The 17,700-nt window shown below is 54.4% G+C and overlaps 1 protein-coding gene across 3 annotated transcripts in view; it reads left to right on the forward strand.

Moving 5' to 3' along the window:
• The window catches only part of LOC129406509 (ral guanine nucleotide dissociation stimulator-like), a 53,782-nt gene extending 46,261 nt beyond the window's left edge, over nucleotides 1-7,521 (forward strand). The window contains exons 1-5 of one of the 3 annotated variants that reach the window (XM_055144545.1): nucleotides 4,339-5,017; nucleotides 5,134-5,450; nucleotides 6,031-6,240; nucleotides 7,003-7,072; nucleotides 7,370-7,521. In XM_055144545.1, the coding sequence (XP_055000520.1) occupies nucleotides 4,864-5,017; nucleotides 5,134-5,450; nucleotides 6,031-6,240; nucleotides 7,003-7,053 (732 nt within the window). In that variant the 5' untranslated portion in view covers nucleotides 4,339-4,863 and the 3' untranslated portion in view covers nucleotides 7,054-7,072; nucleotides 7,370-7,521. Of the gene's footprint in view, nucleotides 1-2,211; nucleotides 2,323-4,338; nucleotides 5,018-5,133; nucleotides 5,451-6,030; nucleotides 6,241-7,002; nucleotides 7,073-7,369 lie in introns of those variants that run through there. The other 2 variants (XR_008631057.1, XR_008631062.1) reach the window with 2 other exon arrangements.
• Nucleotides 7,522-17,700: the final 10,179 nt, after the last annotated feature.

Here is a 17,700-nt window from a genome sequence, read left to right on the forward strand (position 1 = left end):
GGGCCATCTCTGTTGGCTCAGGGAGTCTCAGCCTCAGAAAAAGCTCCTGATCAAGCAAGATGCAGGGACGGAGGGTGTTTGAGGGCAGGAGAGGTTGGTGTCCCTGAAGGAGGGATGGCTGAGTCATATCCCAACAGGGGACAGCCAAACCTCTGCTCCCACCCTCTGAGTGGGCATCTGGAGACTCTTGTTCCTGTAGACCATCCAGGAAGGCAGCCCCCTAAGAAGTTCCCAGACACGGGAACTATGTGCATAGACACAAATTGGGCCAAGTTCCTCAAGCATTATGGCCTTATTTTTGGGGAAAGGCAGTCCCCGTGTGCTATGGAATTTGGGTGGAAACATCTAGAGTAGAATGAGGAGAGACGAGTAGGACACCAGGGTCCTGGACACTCTGACGCACAGTTGCCTCCACTGTAGCTGAAGAGAGGGAGGAAGTCGTGAGCTGACAGGGGGCTGAGGTTTGGTGCTTATGAGGGACACCAGCAGCCCTTGTCTCATACACAAGTCCTACCTCCCTGAGCCTGCAGGCTGTCCCAAACTTCAGTGACATTTGCTTCTGCAGAGGGGAGGGAGCCAGAGAGGGGAGAGGATTCCCAAGCCTGTGGGACACAACTCTGGAGTCCAGGGCCCAGGGGTCTGGACACGGGAGACATGAAAAATCCAGTTCCACTGAATCCTCAGAGTTAGGACCCACGTTCTATTTGCAGGTAGTTGGGGAAACCTCTCAACTCCCTGTTTCAGTCTGTGGTGCCATAGCAGGGGAGGGCATTTGGTCAGGTGGAAGGAATTCATCAGCTCATGGAACCCTGGAAAATGACCTCACTTCCCTAGTGACCATCCCCAACTGCCATAGAACCCTGGATCCCCTGTGAGCTCATTCTCGAGAAAGTGACCGTCTAGTTCACTTGCACTGAGAAGCAATAGACATGTTTTCGTGTTGTATGCCCAAGATCAGAGGCTCTGGGCTGAGGCGAGCCCAGAGTGAGGGTGATCGCTGTCCCTGCAGACTGTGGAGGAGGGCTCGTCCCCACCCGCAACACCTGTCCCAGGTGAGGAGGAACTCAAGGGTAATCCGGGCCCACAGGGTCAATAGTTCACAGTTGTGATGCACCTCGGTAGATTCACATCCCTGTTACTGCGTGTGTCTGTGTGTGTGTCTGTGTGTGTGAATGAAATTTGATTGTGTGAGTTGTGGGTCATGGTCCAAAGGTGTCTGAGGGGAATGAGTCCTGTTCTTACGGGAAGGAGCAACTGCCTCATGAGGGAAGGCTGGTGTGTGTCATGAACTCTTCTTGACAAAACAGAGTTTCTAAAAAACGGAACCTTCTCAAGTGTATATTTCCCACCAGCAATGTTCCCAGTTTCTCTCCCACCACGCTCACCCCACACCTAACTCTATGGCACGAAATTCTCTCTCTCTCTCTCTCTCTCTCTCTCTCTCTCTCTCTCTTTCTCTATCTCTCTCTTTCTCTCTTTGTCTCTGATTCTCTCTGTTTTCTCTCCTCTCTCTCTCTCTACTTTGGACCATTATAGACTGTAATGCAGATACTGAGAGGTTATCATGTTTGTTCCGTTACCTACTTTCAGCTCACAGTTCTTATTCATAGTTAACTACCTTTGTCATAGTGGTCCTTCTCTACCCTAACTGCCTTCCCTGTCTCTCCCAAAACTTGTGGACCAGTCCTCCTGGCCCTGTTTCCAATGTCCTTGAGAACGAGTGTCATCCTAAGTGAATATTATGACGTTTTTCCTGGTGGCTGTGTAGTATTCCATCGTGTAGATGTACCATAATCTCCTTATTTACTCCTCTGTTCTCGACACTCGGGCTGTTTCCAGATTCAGGGTACTGTGAATAGTGCTGCGGTGAACATAGAAGTGCAGATGATGATTCAGCTCTGTGCCTATTTAGTCTGGGGTATATCCCCAGAAGTGGCATTGCTAGATCCTATGGAATTCAATTTCTAATTTTGGGGAGGGGGGAAATGGCCATATTGTTTTCCAAAAAGGCTTGGCCAGTCGGCCTTGTCACCAACAATGAATGAGACCCCCCTCTCTCCCTGCATCTGTGCCAGCACTGGTCGTTCTTATTCCATTGGCTGTGTGTAGTCTCTGTGGTGAGAGATGTTATTTCACTGTTGGACCAAAAAGACTCTTCAAGGGGGCCCCCGTGTCAGGTCCCTCCCAGGGGTGACAGAGGCTGTGTTACAGAGTTCAGCTCGGGACATCCCGGTGGAGCCCCTGGTGGGAAGCAGCTGTTCTACCTGCCAGGACACGAGCCCGGGACCGCACAGATGCAGTGACACCCAGTGCCCGGCACAGGTGAGCAGGTGACACTCAGGGTCTGAGATGGGGAGGTGGGTGCAGAGCCCAGTTCCCAGCCCAAGACACCTGAGACTCTTCCATGGTGACCCTTCAGGGTGTCCACAGCCCATCTCAGAGTGATCCAGTCCCCAATGCTCCTCTGGCACAGGGTCAGCTGAAAGTCCATCCCCACACACTTCAGAACAAGGAGCTGACCCAGAGGGCCACGCCCACGTTCCCCTCAGTCACACTGTGTGTCTGCACTGCTGCTGTGTGACCTTGTCCTCATGGCCCAGGGACACGGGGCTCAGACAGCTCCCTGTCTGGCTGACTCTCCAGGCAGGAAGCAGCTCAGGTTGGGGGTTAGAGAGAGAAGGAGCAGAGGGCTGCGGTGTCCGTTTCCCTGAAACTGCCATCCCTGGGATGCACCTCCAGGGAAGGAGGCCCAGAGAAAGGAGCTGTGTTGGCTGAGTCCCTACAGTCTGTCAGGACACGTGGGGACAGGACTCAGCCCACAGAGCAGGTACAGCTCAGCTGGCATCAGCCCCTGAGCATCTCAGCAACAGAGCAGGGCCCTCCTGTGGCTGCTTGCTGCAGTCTGGGTCTGAGGCTTCCCCAGCACAGGCCCAAGGCAGGAGAGGCCCCGCCTCCTAGTGGCCAGGGACAGAGTCTGTGGGCTGGCCCAGGGACTCCTGGAGGGGAGATTCGGTGGCACATGCCAGCTCTCTCCACTAGGGGCAGCACTGGAGCACAGTGGCCACTGGGCAAAGGGGGGCCTCAAAGGAGGGGCCCAGAGGGTAGGGGGAGACCTGGGGAGGGATCTGCCACACTCTGAAGCCCCTCAGCGGGGCTCCCCAGCCCCTCACCGGGGGGCAGAACAAACTGAAAAGGAGGCAGGTCCTGAGAGCAGCTGCAGGAGCTTCTCTGCTGATGAGGAGGGACCTGCCCAGCTGTCCCCCTGCTGTCCCTCTGCAGGGGGTGGGTTCCTTGAGACCCTCGGGGCCATGCCTGTCCTCTGGCCTGTGAATGCTCCCAACTGACAACAGCAAACTTCATTGGTCAGAAGGGCAGTCCTCAGCCCGATTCCTCGCACATGTGGGCGCTCCTGTTTCTGCCCCAAGAGCTGGTTTTCCCCCAGTTCTGAGCTCCAAACCCTCAGCACCGGCTCCATGGGGAACCTGCTGACCACCTTGCACCCCCTGCCCACCAGCAGGAGGAGCCCATGTGCCCGAGCTCTCTGGATGAGGCCTGCACGATGCTGACCCTCGGCGAAAGAACTGTGGAGATGTTGGTCTCCCTGATGCAAACCTCCCCTGGGCGGAAGTTCTCCTCTGTTACCACCATCCTTCCTACCGGCCTGGCCTTCCCCATTCCCGCGCGGATCCTGCAGCAGATGCTGCGCTGGTGAGAGCCGCCCCGCCAGCCGCTGGGCCTTGCCTGCCTCCCCGCCTGGGGTGCTCAGAAGGAGCCAGGGCCTCTCTGAGCTTCTGCTGGTTCTTCTGAACACAGCGTGGAGAGAGTCACGCAAGGTCCTGGAGGAGGACATGGGATGGGCCGTGACAGTGCTGGGCTGCTGCCTGGTCTCCTGGCCATGAGCTTCCTGTTCATTCTTGTTCCTGCCCATGGAACAGCAGCCGCAACTCTCAGAGCCTGTGGCTTGGGACTCCCAGAGTACATGCACAGGAAACCCCCTCTGAACTCCAAAGCATTTCTGTCCATCCATGCCCTGGTCTTCCTCTCGGTGTTGCTGTGGGCGAATAGACGTCTCTGGGGGCCACACACGTGTCCCAGCACCACGGGACAGGAGAAGGGTTTGGTAGTTTGGTCTTTCCATACGTCAAAGCAGCACCTGGTCATACAGCATTTCTCCACACATTGTCACGCAAAAACAGAGCTACTCCCTGGGACTGAGTCCTGGTCTGAGCCTCAGGATCCTGCCGTGTGTCCCGAACACTCCATGGACACTGTCCTGCTTCCCATAGGTCTGGATGCCTCCTCCCGTACTTGGAGCAGGTTCTCAACTGCGAAAAAACACTGAAGCAGTGAGTGGTCCAGGGTCCCCGATATCCACAAGGGTCAGCCGGGTCTGTGTTGGGTGCCGTGTGTGGGCAGAAGCCAGAGCTCAGGCATCATTTCCCCAACAGGGAACCTCCCTGACAGGGTCCCTGCATCACAGAGGGCTGAAGAGGGGTCCCAGGGCTCAGGAAACAGCAGATTGGGCTGGGGTCTCCCTGAGTGGCCCACACTTCCTGCCCCACTGCCCTCGTCTGGCCTCCTCTCACCTCCTCCTGCTCAGCATCCCTGGGCCTCAGCAGCAGACGGGCCCGGCAGGTGCTCTAGAATTCCCAGCAGCTCAGGACAGGCCCAGGTGGGGAAGGTCATTCTCACGACATTGGAGTCCAGGGCATGGGGACCCACTCACAGGTTCTCTGTTAGATCTTCTCAGTGGCATGATGGCTCAGCTGGGCTCCACGTGAGGGGACCTTCTGTGGGAGCAGCGGAGGCACGTTCCAGGGTCCTGACTCTGCTCCCTGCACTCCCCCCAGCGCCCTGAGTCCCATGTCGGGGTCCTGGCCTGAGGGCTCTGCTGAGTGGCTGTGCTGTGTCCCCGTGCAACCGATGCTAGGCTGCATTCTGGTGCATTTTTCTGGCTCTGGCCTCCAAGTTCATCTGAGGAAGGAACTTCTCCTGACCGCACTGATCAGGGCTCAGGGTAAAGGCCCTGCCCTCTGGGGTGGCCGGGCTCCTGCACGCCGTGGTCTGGGGACAGGGCTCTGCTGTTTCTGGTTGTGGCTTGGCGGGACCCTGAGGCGGGGCCCTTCTCTTCAGACATTGCTCCAGCCCCAGCAGTTGTCCCAGAACCACCTGAGGAGCTGGGCCTGCCTCCGCGGGATGCCCCAGAGCCGGAGCCTCTCGAAGCCTCAGCTGCGGCCGCAGCACAATGGGCAGAGCTGGAGGACGCCGGGCCCGGAGACACGCATGATGCCAGCTCGTGGGCAGCTGCCAGCCGGGCCAGCGAGGCAGCTGACGGCCCTGAGCCTTCCTGCCCCGGCAGCAGGCCCTTGGAGGAGCCGGGGAACGAGCAGGTCTCCGTCAGCACGTTCCCTGCCCGGCTGGTGGCCGAGCAGCTGACACTCATGGACAAGGTGAGAGGCAGCGTCGCCCACACCTGCCTCCCCGGGCACCTCTGCAGGCATCAGGCCTGCTGGCCCACACTCGCCCTCTTTACCAGCTCCCTGAGCCTGCCCTGTCCCGGGATGGCCATGATGGCCCGTGGCAGGGGAGGCATAGGGAGGGGTTCATGTCCGTGAGCTTAACAGAGAGCAGTGTCTGAGTGTGTGTGTGGGGGGGTGGAGGGGTACTGGGGTGCCTGTGGCACAGAGACTAGTGTCGCGGGTTTGTGTGTCTGCTATGGTCTGAGCATCCTGGACTCCATGAGGCCCCTGAGGGCGGTCCCCTCAAGGGGGACGCAGGAACCAGCCCCCAGTGCAGCTGTCACAGAGGAATGTGCCTCTGAGGGGTGCAGAGAGGGAGCCGGGGAGAACCCCGAGTCTGGTAGGGCCCAGGAGCAGGCAGAGGGGTCCTGTTCCTGCACCCCGCATCAGTCTGGGTTCCGGGGTCCTGAGCCCCTCAGTGCCCAGCACAGCCCAAGGGCCGAGTGGGACTGGCCCTGTCCTCTGTTCTGTCTCCTGGGGTGTCTGTGGCTGAACCTGTCCCTCTCCCTAGGAGCTGTTCCTGGAGCTGGTGCCAAACCACTGTCGGGGGGACCTCTCATCTATCAGGAACAAGCCGGGCTACGAGCATGTGTGCCCCACTGTGCGGGCCATCGAGAGCCAGTACTACACTGTGGCCGCCTGTGTCCTTACCACCTGCCTCTCGGAACTGAGCCCCCCCGCGCGGGCACGGATGCTGGAGTACTGGATCCTGGTGGCCCAGGTATATTGGGGGGCTCCCTGTGGAATTGGGGTCCCTGGATCTTGGGGATCCAGGTATGTGGTAGCTGGGTCCTTGTGGAGTTGGGGGCACTGGGTCCTGGTGGCCCGGTATGTTTGGGACGGGGATCCCTGTGGAGTTGTGGGCACTGGGCCCTAGAGGCCTGGGTATGCAGTGGGTGGGGGTCCCTGTGCAGCTGCCTGTACTCCTGTGAAGTTTGGGAGAGAAGATGGTCTCCTGCTCCAAGGACCGCGGGCGTTTCCTGCAGGGACTGTGTCCTGGGGCCGTCCCAGTGGGGCCCGTCGTCCTGCCTGCTCCTTTCTCGAGTCATGCACACATTTTCCCAAGGTTCCTTGGGGATCTCTGTGCCCCCCATTGACCCCAGATTCTCAGTGTCCCCCATATGGGGATTTGCACCGAGGCCTGCAGGGAGCTCAGACTCCAGCTGCCCTGTCCCCTGCTCTTGTCTCCCAGGAGTGCCAGCGCCTCCGCAACTGGGCGTCCACCTATGCCATCATCTGTGCCCTGCAGAGCCCCGCCATCCGCCGACTCTGCCAGACCTGGGGCCACGTGTCCTGGTGGGTGCCCCCAGCTTTGCGGCCTCAGGGCTCTGTCTGCAGAGCCCCTCAGTGAGCTGAGACCCCTGGGGACAGCAGCCTGGGGGCCAGGTGCTGGGCAGGGAGTGGGACCCTGGCTTCCCGCAGCTGAGTGGGGCCCCAGGGATGCAGGGACAGCTCCCTCGGGACAAATGTGCTCCCTCCCTAGGTGGAGCCGGAGGAAGCTGAAGGCCCTGCGCAGACAGGCCCGGAAACATAGACGCTGCAAGCCCCTGCAGGTAGTCTGCGGGTTGGAGGACTGCATGGAGGAGGCAGGGAGGGAGGGGCGGGTTCTCTTCCGGTTTCTGTGACATTCCTGTCTTCTCTGTATGGGCACAGCAGGTGTGTGGGTTGGGTGGAGGCCTGTTGGGGGTTGTGAGGGCAGGCAGCCCTGGGGGCATTGCATGGGGCTGCTGCTCTGGGTGGGGGCTGCAGGCTCAGTGCTGTCGCTGTTCTCTTCAGTCTGGGCCTGAGGGAGGAGAGTGGGGGCTGGGCGTGCGGGTAACAGAGGCTCAGGGTCGGGTGCTCATCCCCAGGTGGAACAGCGCTGCAGCTTTGTGTCCTGCTTGAGGAACCTCGGGAGACGCCAGGTGAGGGGCGTGTGCGGGACCCAGGGACAGAGGGGTGGCCCCCACAGGGGTCTTCCCTCAGAAAGGAGGCCCGGCCCAGCCCTGCTTCCGGCTGACCCCGTCCCGACCCAGGGTGGAGTGGGTGGCTGCAGAGCTGGTGTGTGGAGGGTGGGTGGGGGAACCAGGGAGAGGGCTGGGACCCTGGGACCCACGGGAGGGCTCTCAGCTTTGCAAGGAGGAGGACATTAGAAGGTCCTGGAGGGGCTCCTGCTCACCTGGAGCCTCGTGGTGGGAGGCTGAGGCTTGGGGGTGTCCTGGGGACCCCAGAGCAGGGCCCCTTTCTAACGGCCCCTTCGGCACAGGGTGTGGTCCCCTTCCTGGGGCCCTTCCTCCAGGAGCTGGAGAGTCTGGACAGAGAAATGGAGGATTTTGGGGTGAGTGAGCTGGGGGCTGGGCGGGCTGGAGCTGACACTCCCCTGCACCTCAGCCCTGGGCAGAGCCCTGAGGGAAACTCCCCTGGCGCTGGGCTGATACCCGAGGCAGGAGCAGCACGGGGCACTCAGGTCTCGTCACCCAGTTCCCAGGGATCAGCAGAGCCGCTGGTGCAGAACCACCTGAGGTCAAGGGCATCCCCAACCTCTCCCTCAGCAAGAGGCGTGGGGCAGAGGGACCTCAGCATCCACCTCAGGGACAAGGTCTTTGTCCTTGCTGGACACCCCAGTGTGTCACAGGGCGGGAGGGTCGGCATACCTGACACCAGCCACACGTGTCCTTTGAGCTCAGAGCCTGTCACAGGGTCCCCCAGAGGCCCTTTCTCATGCACTTGGCTGTTTGCTTCCAGGGGGAGGTGATCAACAAGGAGAAATTAACAAAGGTGAGCAGTGGGACTCTGCAGGGGAACAGAGGAGGGGACCCGACTTCCCTGTACCCTGGCCCCCTCTCAGATCCTCCTTGTCTCTGTCCCTCTGGCCTGACACTCACAGTAGGAGAATGAAACAATGGAAACTTATATATGCGTGTGGGAGGGCAGAGATCCATCAAGGGGAACTTCCTGGTGGAGGGTGTTTTCTGATCTCAGACAAGTGGAGATGCTGACGGGCAGAGTGAAGGGGGGATTCCTGTGGAAATTCTCCTTCTAGCCTGCCTTTGGGCAGCCCTGGCTGGACGGCGCCACAGCCCACCCAGGCCTTTTCCTTCCTTCCTTCACAATGTCCCAGGAAACTAAAATCCTCCAGGAGATTGTTCTGCTCCAGGAGGCCGCAGAGAACTACCGCCTGCAGCCCCACGACCAGTTTCTCACCTGGTTCCAGGACCTGGAGCTGATCTCCATGGAGGAAAGGTGGGAGGGACAGGCCTGGATCGGGGAGGGCCCGGGTTCCGGTCCCTGGGACATCTGTGTCGTGTCCCTGCACCACAGTCCAGATTGATTTGCAGCCTGGGCCCTTCTGATCCCCTGATCCTGGGAGGGACCATGCTACTGTGGCTTCTGTCGCCAAGCGCTGCCTCTCTGTCCCCAGCTTCGTCCTGTCCTTCCAGCGGGAGCCCCCGTTTGAGGCATTCTTCTACCACCTCCGCCAGGAAGGAGCTTCACTGGAAGCCACTGTCCACCCTTACTTTAACATATCCTTCAGTTGTGCTTGTGTTTAAACAATCTCAACTATATTGTATTTGTTAATAACATTGAGTTAGTTTAGTATTAAAACAATTGACCGAAAGAATGTGTCATAGTGCAATTTCCTAGTGATACAATGTCCCTCCCTGGCCGTCCCCACACACTCGGCACCCACACCAGCAGCAGCCATGTCATTATCACAGGGGTGGGGGATGTGCAGATACTTATGCAGAAACTTCCTTCATCTCCTTGGTTTCTGTAACCTCCTTTCTGCACAGGAACCTTAGGTGGACACCACTGTCAGGAAGGCTCTGCTTCTTCCTGTGTGCATTCCCCTGCAACCGGGGCTGTTCTCATTGCTGGGGAATCTCTTGCACTTGTTCGGGGTATCTGCGGGATATCTTCTGGTATGTCCTCAAGCGGGGCAGATGCAGTCTCTGCAGCATCGTCCTCTGGTGAAGGTTTTAAGCAGGAAAGAACTGGTTTCTGTGGCTCCCAGCCCCTTCGGGTGAAACTGAGCTGCTCCTCCCTGTTTCTGTCCTCCTGCTAGGCACTAAGTAAAGAGGTACTGTTGTCTAGAAAAAGCGCCGAGTCGTGTTTAGTCCCCATCCCAGCAAGCTCACTGCCACCCTTCCTGGGTGATCCAGAGTCTGGCGTCACAGATGAGGGCCCACACATGGCTCATGACCCCCCACACTTCCCTTCCTTCCAGGGCCAAGGTCAAAGCAGGGGTTGACCAGAGTGAGGGTTAGGTGGGGATGTTCAGGTGGGCAGCAGGGCAGAAGAGAGCCCAGGAGATCAGGAAAACAAGAGTAACCTCAGGCCCTCAAGGTCAGAAGGAGGAACCAGACTGATAGTACAGAAGGCAGGGTGCTTGCCTTGCATGTGGCCGAACAGTGTCAATCCCCGGCATCTTCTATGGTCCTTCAAGTCCTGCCAGGAGCAATCCCCGAGTACAAAGCCAGAAGTAACTCCTGAGCACTGCAGGGTGTGACCCAATAAGCAAAGAAACAAACAAACCAGTCCTGGTCAGCAGAATAAAGGGCTCAAGAGCAAAGGCACCCAGGAGAGCTGAGGCTCCCTCATGGCTGGGGGGTGCTTCTTCCTCAGCACAGGGGGCCTCACCTCCAGGGCACAGAGGTCACTAGAAATGTGGGATTCAGTCTTGCCTGCAAAGAGAATGGTCTAGTTGAAAGAGGAACCTTCCCCAAGTTTCCCCTGTCCCAGAAATCGGGAGAGGGGCTGCATTTCCTTTTGACACAGGGACCCTGAAGGAGACGAGACCATGGCTGGTTGGGAAGCACCTTCCTGGGCCCCTCCCAAGGGAGCATCCGGCAGCCAGAATGTCCAGGAACGGAACGTAGTATAAAGAGGCCATCCAACAGCTGGCATGGGGCACACTGACATCACACCCACAAAAACAAAATTCAGGTTGCTGACAATTCCGTTCCATATTCCAATGTATCACATCTGCCTGATGAGACAATTTGGAAGGACACAATGAGAAATCATTTTATACCCACATAGATATACCCATGTACATAGCCACATACATATACACATGCTCCTAATAAAGATAAGAAAGAATATTTATAATAATTATAATATTAATAAGATAAATAATACTTATCCTTACAGTGCATAAAGTGTATGGATAGGTTGTTTCTGGCATTCCAAGAAAGTCAACTGTGAAATAAGACAAATATTTCACTTCACTTGGAAAGCAAAGTGTGTCTAAATTGTGGGAGGGTGTGTTTGTGTTTAGAAGTGAACCCAGGAATTCACTAGGCAAGGCAAATGCTCGGCCTCGATGCGTTGTCTAAAACATAGAGATGAATTTTAGAATGCGTTTCTACTTTTGGGAGTTTTTATTTCACAAATCAACCTGATTGAGGCTCAGTAGGGCTCTGAACTGATCCCGCTCTCCCATCCTCTCGTCAGCAGACAGATGACAAGGTGACATGGCTAATGAAGCGTGTCCTGGGCCTGCGGGACAGCCCCACAGCAGAACACGGCTAGAGGCCATCAGGAGGCGTCACCTCGTGAATCCTCTGCAGCATACCTGCCTAGGACCATTGCTCAAGACTTCAATATTTCTAATATGTAAATTCTGAGTGTCTTAGAAAACCATTGGAAAGACAAAGCAGTCTTTAAGAAAAAATACCACTAAGGAGAAAAGTCTTTTAGAGACACTTGCCCAAGTGTATCTTGTAAAGATGCACTTAAAGGTACAAGTGTATCTTTAAGATACACTTATTCTTAAAGAGGGCCTGGAGAGATAGTGCAGGGTTCAGGCTCCTATGTGCCTGGCCCATGTCTGCACCCCAGTATTACCCCTGATACTGTCAGAGCATCCAACCATCATGGGTGCAGCTCTGAATCTCTGGGCGGAGTCTGTGGTACCCTGAACCCTACGTGGAAGCCATCATGACAAGGTGTCTTGACTAAAAAGATGGTAAAGCATAAGATTCCAGATGTATGTAGAATGCCAAATTTTACTTATTTATTTTTATCAAATTAAAAAATTCTTTTGGGGGCTGGAGTAGCTCAGCGGGTAGGGTGTTTGCCTTTCACAGGGCCAACCAGAGTTCGATTCCCAGCATCCCATATTGTTCCCTGAGCACGCCAGGAGTAATTCCTGAATGAAGAGCCAGGAGTAACCCCTGAGCAGTGGATTTTGGTGTTTTTGGTGTATGGTGTGACTCAAAAAGCAAAACAATAAAGTAAATAAATAAAAATTATTCTGTTGCCACATTGAACAGTGTTCAGGGCTTATCTGACTGTTCTCAGGAGTCACTCCTGGCAGAGCATGGGGCATGAAAGGTGTCAGAGTCAATTAGTGGTCATTCACATGTATGGAAAGTGCAGGGGTGAAACAGTGGTCAGTCATATGCAAAACAAGACCCTTGACTCTGGTACTGGCTCTTGGGTCCCAGAAAGCCCAATTTTAAGCAGCACAGTTGAATTGTTTCAAGGCACCTGACCTCAGGCTCTAAAGAGAACTAATTGTTGAGGGTTGTACGAACCCCTAAGCCTGCTAGTCTGGCAAACTCAGGGGAGAGGCATGTGTGCTAAGGAGGTTCCTGGAGCCAGAGCCTCGGGTAGGTGTGGAGGCTTCTCCTCACAACACACAGTCCTCAGGCACTGGCACAGCCTCCAGGGAGTCAACGCTGAGACCATCTCCTCAGAACCAGCCTCAGGCTCCCCAGAAAAAGGTCCAGGACCCCCAAACCATCATCCCTTTGGGACTTTGATTGTTGCTTTGGACCTGCAGGTCCCTAACATGGGGGTCCCCTGACCGCTGCCTTGATGGACACGATAATTGACTCAATTTGCTCCCGGGATTCAGGAAGCCAATCAGATGGCTACCAAGGCTGCTAAAGCATAGGGAGCGACAGCCAGATGAAGAGAGAGAGATGGTGAGATTGCAGTTATAGTAGCACTGGTCTTCACAGAGTTTGGGGCTCAGCAGAGAAAGAAGTGGAAGGGTTCAGGGCAGAACCTTAGTACAGCAGAAAGGGCACTTGCTTTGCATGCCGCTGACCCAGATCTGATCCCCACATGGTCCCCAGAGCTCTGCCAGGAGTGAGCCCTGAGCATAGAGCCAGGATGAAGCCCTGAAACAGCTGGGTATGATACACACACCCAGAGCCACCCCATCACCCCCCAAAATTGGAAGTATTCTGGCTCCCAAATCTAAACAGCCTCAAAATACTTTCTTTTGGGGCCACAAGGCGTGACCTATGAACTCACCCACATTTAAGAGAGACTCAACTTCCTGGGCTTCTGCCATGCCCTGGTAGGGCTGGAAGCAGAAGCTGTAACTCTCTATTTCAAGATGCCTCTGCCCAGGGTTGTGGCCTCAGGGCCCTTAGGGAAACCCTGGCAGTCACTGCACTCGGATGGCTGTGTGACTGTTTCCAAGAGCCGAGAAAATCAGAGAACAAGAAAAGAGAACAGCAGAGGTTTCTGTTGCTCTGATCCTTATGGAAATCCCAAAGGTTCAAAGTCTCACTTGAAATCTGTGAGCCGGAAATCATGGAAGAAAGCCAAGTAAAAGGGAAATATAGTTTTTGGCTTTGAGATCATTTGAGTGGTCCTAGGATTCATTTCTCTTTCCTTCTTTGTTTGGTTTTATTTTGATTTTGAGGGGCTGGAGCGATAGCCCAGCAGGTAGGGCGTTTGCCTTGCACGTGGCCGACCCGGGTTCGATTCGATTCCCAGCATCCCGTATGGTCCCCAAAGCACCACCAAGGGTGATCCCTGAGTGCAGAGTCAGGAGTGACCCCTGAGCATCGCTGACTGTGACCCAAATAGCAAAAAAACAACAAAAAATTATTTTTGAGTTTTTCTTTGTGGCCCACGGCCAGAAATGCTCATGGCTTCCTCCTGGCTCCCCACTAAGGGATCAATCCCTTCTAGTGGGCTCAGGGGATCCTATGTGATGCCAGAGATGGAATCTGGTTCAGTTGCTCAAGGCAAGCGCCTGACCCGCTGCCTAATCTCTCTGGCCCTGAGAGATACTTCTTATCAACCACATCACGTCAGGAGCTTGGGGAATCCTGGTCAGTTCACCTCAGGACCTCTGTGCTCTTGTTGGTAGAGTGGGGGTGATAATCCTTGAGCCTTCAATTGGGGTAAGCCTGTTGGTGCTGATTCCTGGGAGTCTGTTCTGAGCCGGGCACAGGGTCCCCGTGGCTGGTGCTGCCCCAGGCTTTCCTGCAGCCCAGTGTGAGGAGGAGGGCGGTGCCCATGCACAGAAATGCAGCCACTGAGATGGAGAGCAGGAGCAGGAGCTTCTGTGGAGGGAGCAACAGCCAGGTGAGGAGCACGGGTGCACGGCCCAGCCTCCTGCCAGGAGTCCCTCCCCCAGCCCAGCTGTTGGGAGAGTCCTGCTGAGCTGGCCAGAGGCAGCCCTGGGATGTCTCGGTGCTCTGAGCCCTGTCCCTTGTCCCTGGCTCAGGCTCGCGTCCTTCTCTTGCTTGGGGATGGGGATGTGACGTGTGCTCCTCCTCCTCCCCTTCCCAAGTCCTTTGTCTTATTTTCTGGGACTCAGCCCGGCCCTCTTGGTCCTCCTCGATCACTTCCTCCCATAACCCATTTTTCCCCACAGTGGGTTGCTAGTCCTGGAAGGGTCAGGACTCACGGCACAACCACAGATTAGATACTAATGTTTAAGGTGGTTCTGCAACTGTGTGGGATGGAACCATTATGTAAGTGTTGATTCATTCTTTTGAAAAATCATGCCCTTCTGACTTTCAATAGTGAGATGAGTATCACTGTATCACTGTGTCGCGCGCCGCTTCGTCCAGCGAAGAAACACGCAACTCGGAGATCCTTTTGGCTGCGATTTATTCAGGAACTTTCTCATGCGTTAGAGAAGAAATCAGGAACGGGGACGTGGAGTAAGGAGGAAAAGGGGACGCATGAGGGAGAACCGACTAGCTAGGTGACTTCCCCCCTTATATACTTCTCCCTGCCTGTTTGCCCTAAGTGTCTGCAGCTGATAAACCAGCCATAACTTGTGAGCGTGACAAGACATCCTGATTCCCCATCAGCTGTTGTTCACGAAGCACGGTGCAACCAACAAGAAACAGGTGTTCACGAAGCACGGTTCCATGGAGGCTCTCCACAGTTCCCCCTTTTTGTTTTAGAACAACAAGTCTGTGTAGCGACCTCGGCCCCCTTGGCCTTACCCGTCATTGGGAGCCCTCTCGCTTGTAGGTCCCTGTCTTAGGTTGGTCCAAGGGTCAGGTGGGGTATAGTGCACCCTTTCAAACTCAACTACAGGAGGTCCCCTGCAGTTAAGGGCTCTCAGCTGCACAATACCTTTGCTACATCCAGCTAGACCTGATTGTTCCAAGCGAGATTATTGTTTCAAAATTGCAAGCCAAAGCTGCAGGGATTGCTGCGCCTCCAGGGCCACGAATGCCTGTAAATATCACGCCTTTGTAAATAGTCGTTCTTGCTACATTTTGTATAGACACCAGGCAAAAAACCAAAGCAGCGAGAAGCAATAAGGATAGTAGTACTCCCACCTCCACCCACTCTTTGATAAAATAGAGGGGACTTCTACTCTGGTCTTATTAAGGTGGGTACCGAAGGGATTAAAGCAGGCCAAGTTGTAGCAATGGCCCAAAAAGCTGCTTCTTCAGCTCGTATCATCACAGAAACCAGGCTGAACAGAAGCACCAGTTTCCACCTCTTGGTCTACTTGAGGCGCGGTCTTCCGTGTCAGGCGCTCAGGAATCCACACTGGTTCTGCCCTGTCCTGTGGAAAAGCACAAACAGAACCCCTGGCCCAGGTTAACACGGGGTCCGGGCCGTGCCATTCACCAGAAAGGATATCTTTCCATTTAACATATCCTTGGCACACAGGGATCTTTGAAGAATGCCTGTCTGCAGAGGAGGTGCCCTTATCATCAATGATCAAAAAATTTAGAGTAAAAAGTGCAATAGAGGTTCTTTCTCGAGGGGGCCGTCCCAGGCCAACTCCCCCTTTTTGTTTTATTAGGCATGCTTTAAGGGTGGAATGGGCACGCTCAACGATGCCCTGTCCTTGTGGGTTATACGGGAGGCCATGAGATAAAGAGACTCCCATCTGGGCACAAAATGCGGTGAATTTAGCAGAGGTGTATGCCGGACCGTTATCTGTTTTCAGTTGGGCTGGGATGCCCCAGGCTGCCCATGCTTCAAGGCAATGAGAGATAACATTTGTGGACCGCTCTCCAGAAAGGGGAGTGGCATGAATGATACCGGAGCACGTGTCCACAGATACATGGAGATATTTGAGCCTGCCAAATTCCGAGAAATGTGTAACATCTATTTGCCAAATGCGTAAAGGCACAAGACCACGAGGGTTTATGCCCATGGAGGGGGCAGGAAGAAAAGGGACACAGTGTGGACAATGTAAAACAATTGCCCGAGCTTCGGCTCGAGGGATTTGAAATCTATGTTGAAGGGTCCGAGAAGAAACATGGAAATGGTCATGAAAATTTTTTGCTAATTGTAAAGGAGACTGAATAACAAAACAAGATGGTCTAGAGAGTGCATCAACACAAGCATTGCCTTCTGCTAAGGGACCCGGAAGGCCTGTATGAGAGCGGATATGTGTGACAAAAAATGGTTTTTCACGGGTCCAAAGAATTTGCTGTAAAGCAGATAACAAGGAGGCTATCGAGCTGGAGGCCTTTATGGGTCCTGCCACCTCAAGTGAGCAAAGAGCATTTACAACATATCGTGAATCAGAAATCAAATTGAAAGCAAAGGAGCAATGCTCAAACACTGTCAAGACAATGCGGAGTTCCACAACTTGAGGAGACGTAGTTGGAAATTGCATATGAATAGGATCTTGACCCTCTATCATATAAGCCCCCCAGCCTGTACTTGAACCATCAGTATAAATGTTTGGAACATCCCGAAGGGGTACATAAGAGGTGACTTTGGGGAAAATTACCGGATGGGTTTTAAAGAAGGTCATTAGTGGATGTTTGGGATAATGATTATCAATAACATTGGGAAAAGAAAATCGGAGAATCGCCCAATCATCATGTAAGTTACACAAAGAAACTATTTGAGTGGAATTATAGGGGGTAATAAGAGTATCTGGAAGTTTTCCAAAGTATTGCAAGCAGTCCTGAATACCAATCATAGCCAAACGGGCTACAGCTGCAGGGTATAATTCCACGGCTTTTGCCGGAGAGACCCTAGGATGAATCCACAGAAGGGGTCCCTCCTGCCATAGGACTGCAGTAGGTTGCCCATATGTTGAAAGCACACAAAGTAAAATAGGAAACTCAGGCTGCACGCGTGTATTCCCAGCAGCAGTAAGAGCTTGCAATTCCCATTAAGAAGGTGCGCCAGTCCAAGTATTGTCCAGGCATCAACACCGCTCTAGCCACCTCTTGCCAATCATTTGGGGTCATACAATATCTGAATAAGCCTTCTACTTGGGTTACAGTAAAGGCTGCGTTGGCTCCATACATCTTTACTGATTCTGCCAAGGACTTGATTATTTTAAAATCTAGGGACTCGTGATATCGCTGTTGATTATTATCTTCAAAAACAGGATAAGTTAACTGTAGCTCTTGCCTAATTTCTGCCCAGAGCCCGGGTTTTGCAAAAGAAAGTCCACCTCCCGCTTTGTTATAAAGGGGCGGATCATCCTCAGACCTCTTTAGCGGCAAGTATCGGTCACTATCATACGTCGCAGCTTCCTCTTCAATAGGGGGGTCAGAATCCCCGTTAGCCCGTCCCTGCTGAAATTGACGTAGCGAGGGATAAAGAGACGGACGGGTCATGGATGGTTCTTGGGGCCTTCCTTTCTTTTTTGGGGCGCGTCCCTCCATCAGCGGGGTTCCCCTAGAGGCCTCGCTTTCCACGTCCGAACCCTCCTCTGGCTCAGAGGCTATAATGCCATGACGGCTGCCTCTGTCCTTCTTTGTCTCTTCTAACACTACTTGTCCTGGTTGTATGGCCTTATCGCACTTCTGATCCTTAGAGTAAGCATAGAAAGCAAAAATGAAAAAACAAAGGGAAAGACAAACAAACATCCAACCAACAAACAAAACATACACATCCATGGATATTATTGTCCTGACTCACCACAGGAACTTGATCGTCACGACTTCTCGTGAACCTTAGTCCTGACTTACCACAGGAACCTCATCGTCACGACTTCTCGTGA

This window comes from Sorex araneus, chromosome 7 (assembly GCF_027595985.1).
Source record: "Sorex araneus isolate mSorAra2 chromosome 7, mSorAra2.pri, whole genome shotgun sequence".
NCBI lineage: Eukaryota > Metazoa > Chordata > Mammalia > Eulipotyphla > Soricidae > Sorex > Sorex araneus.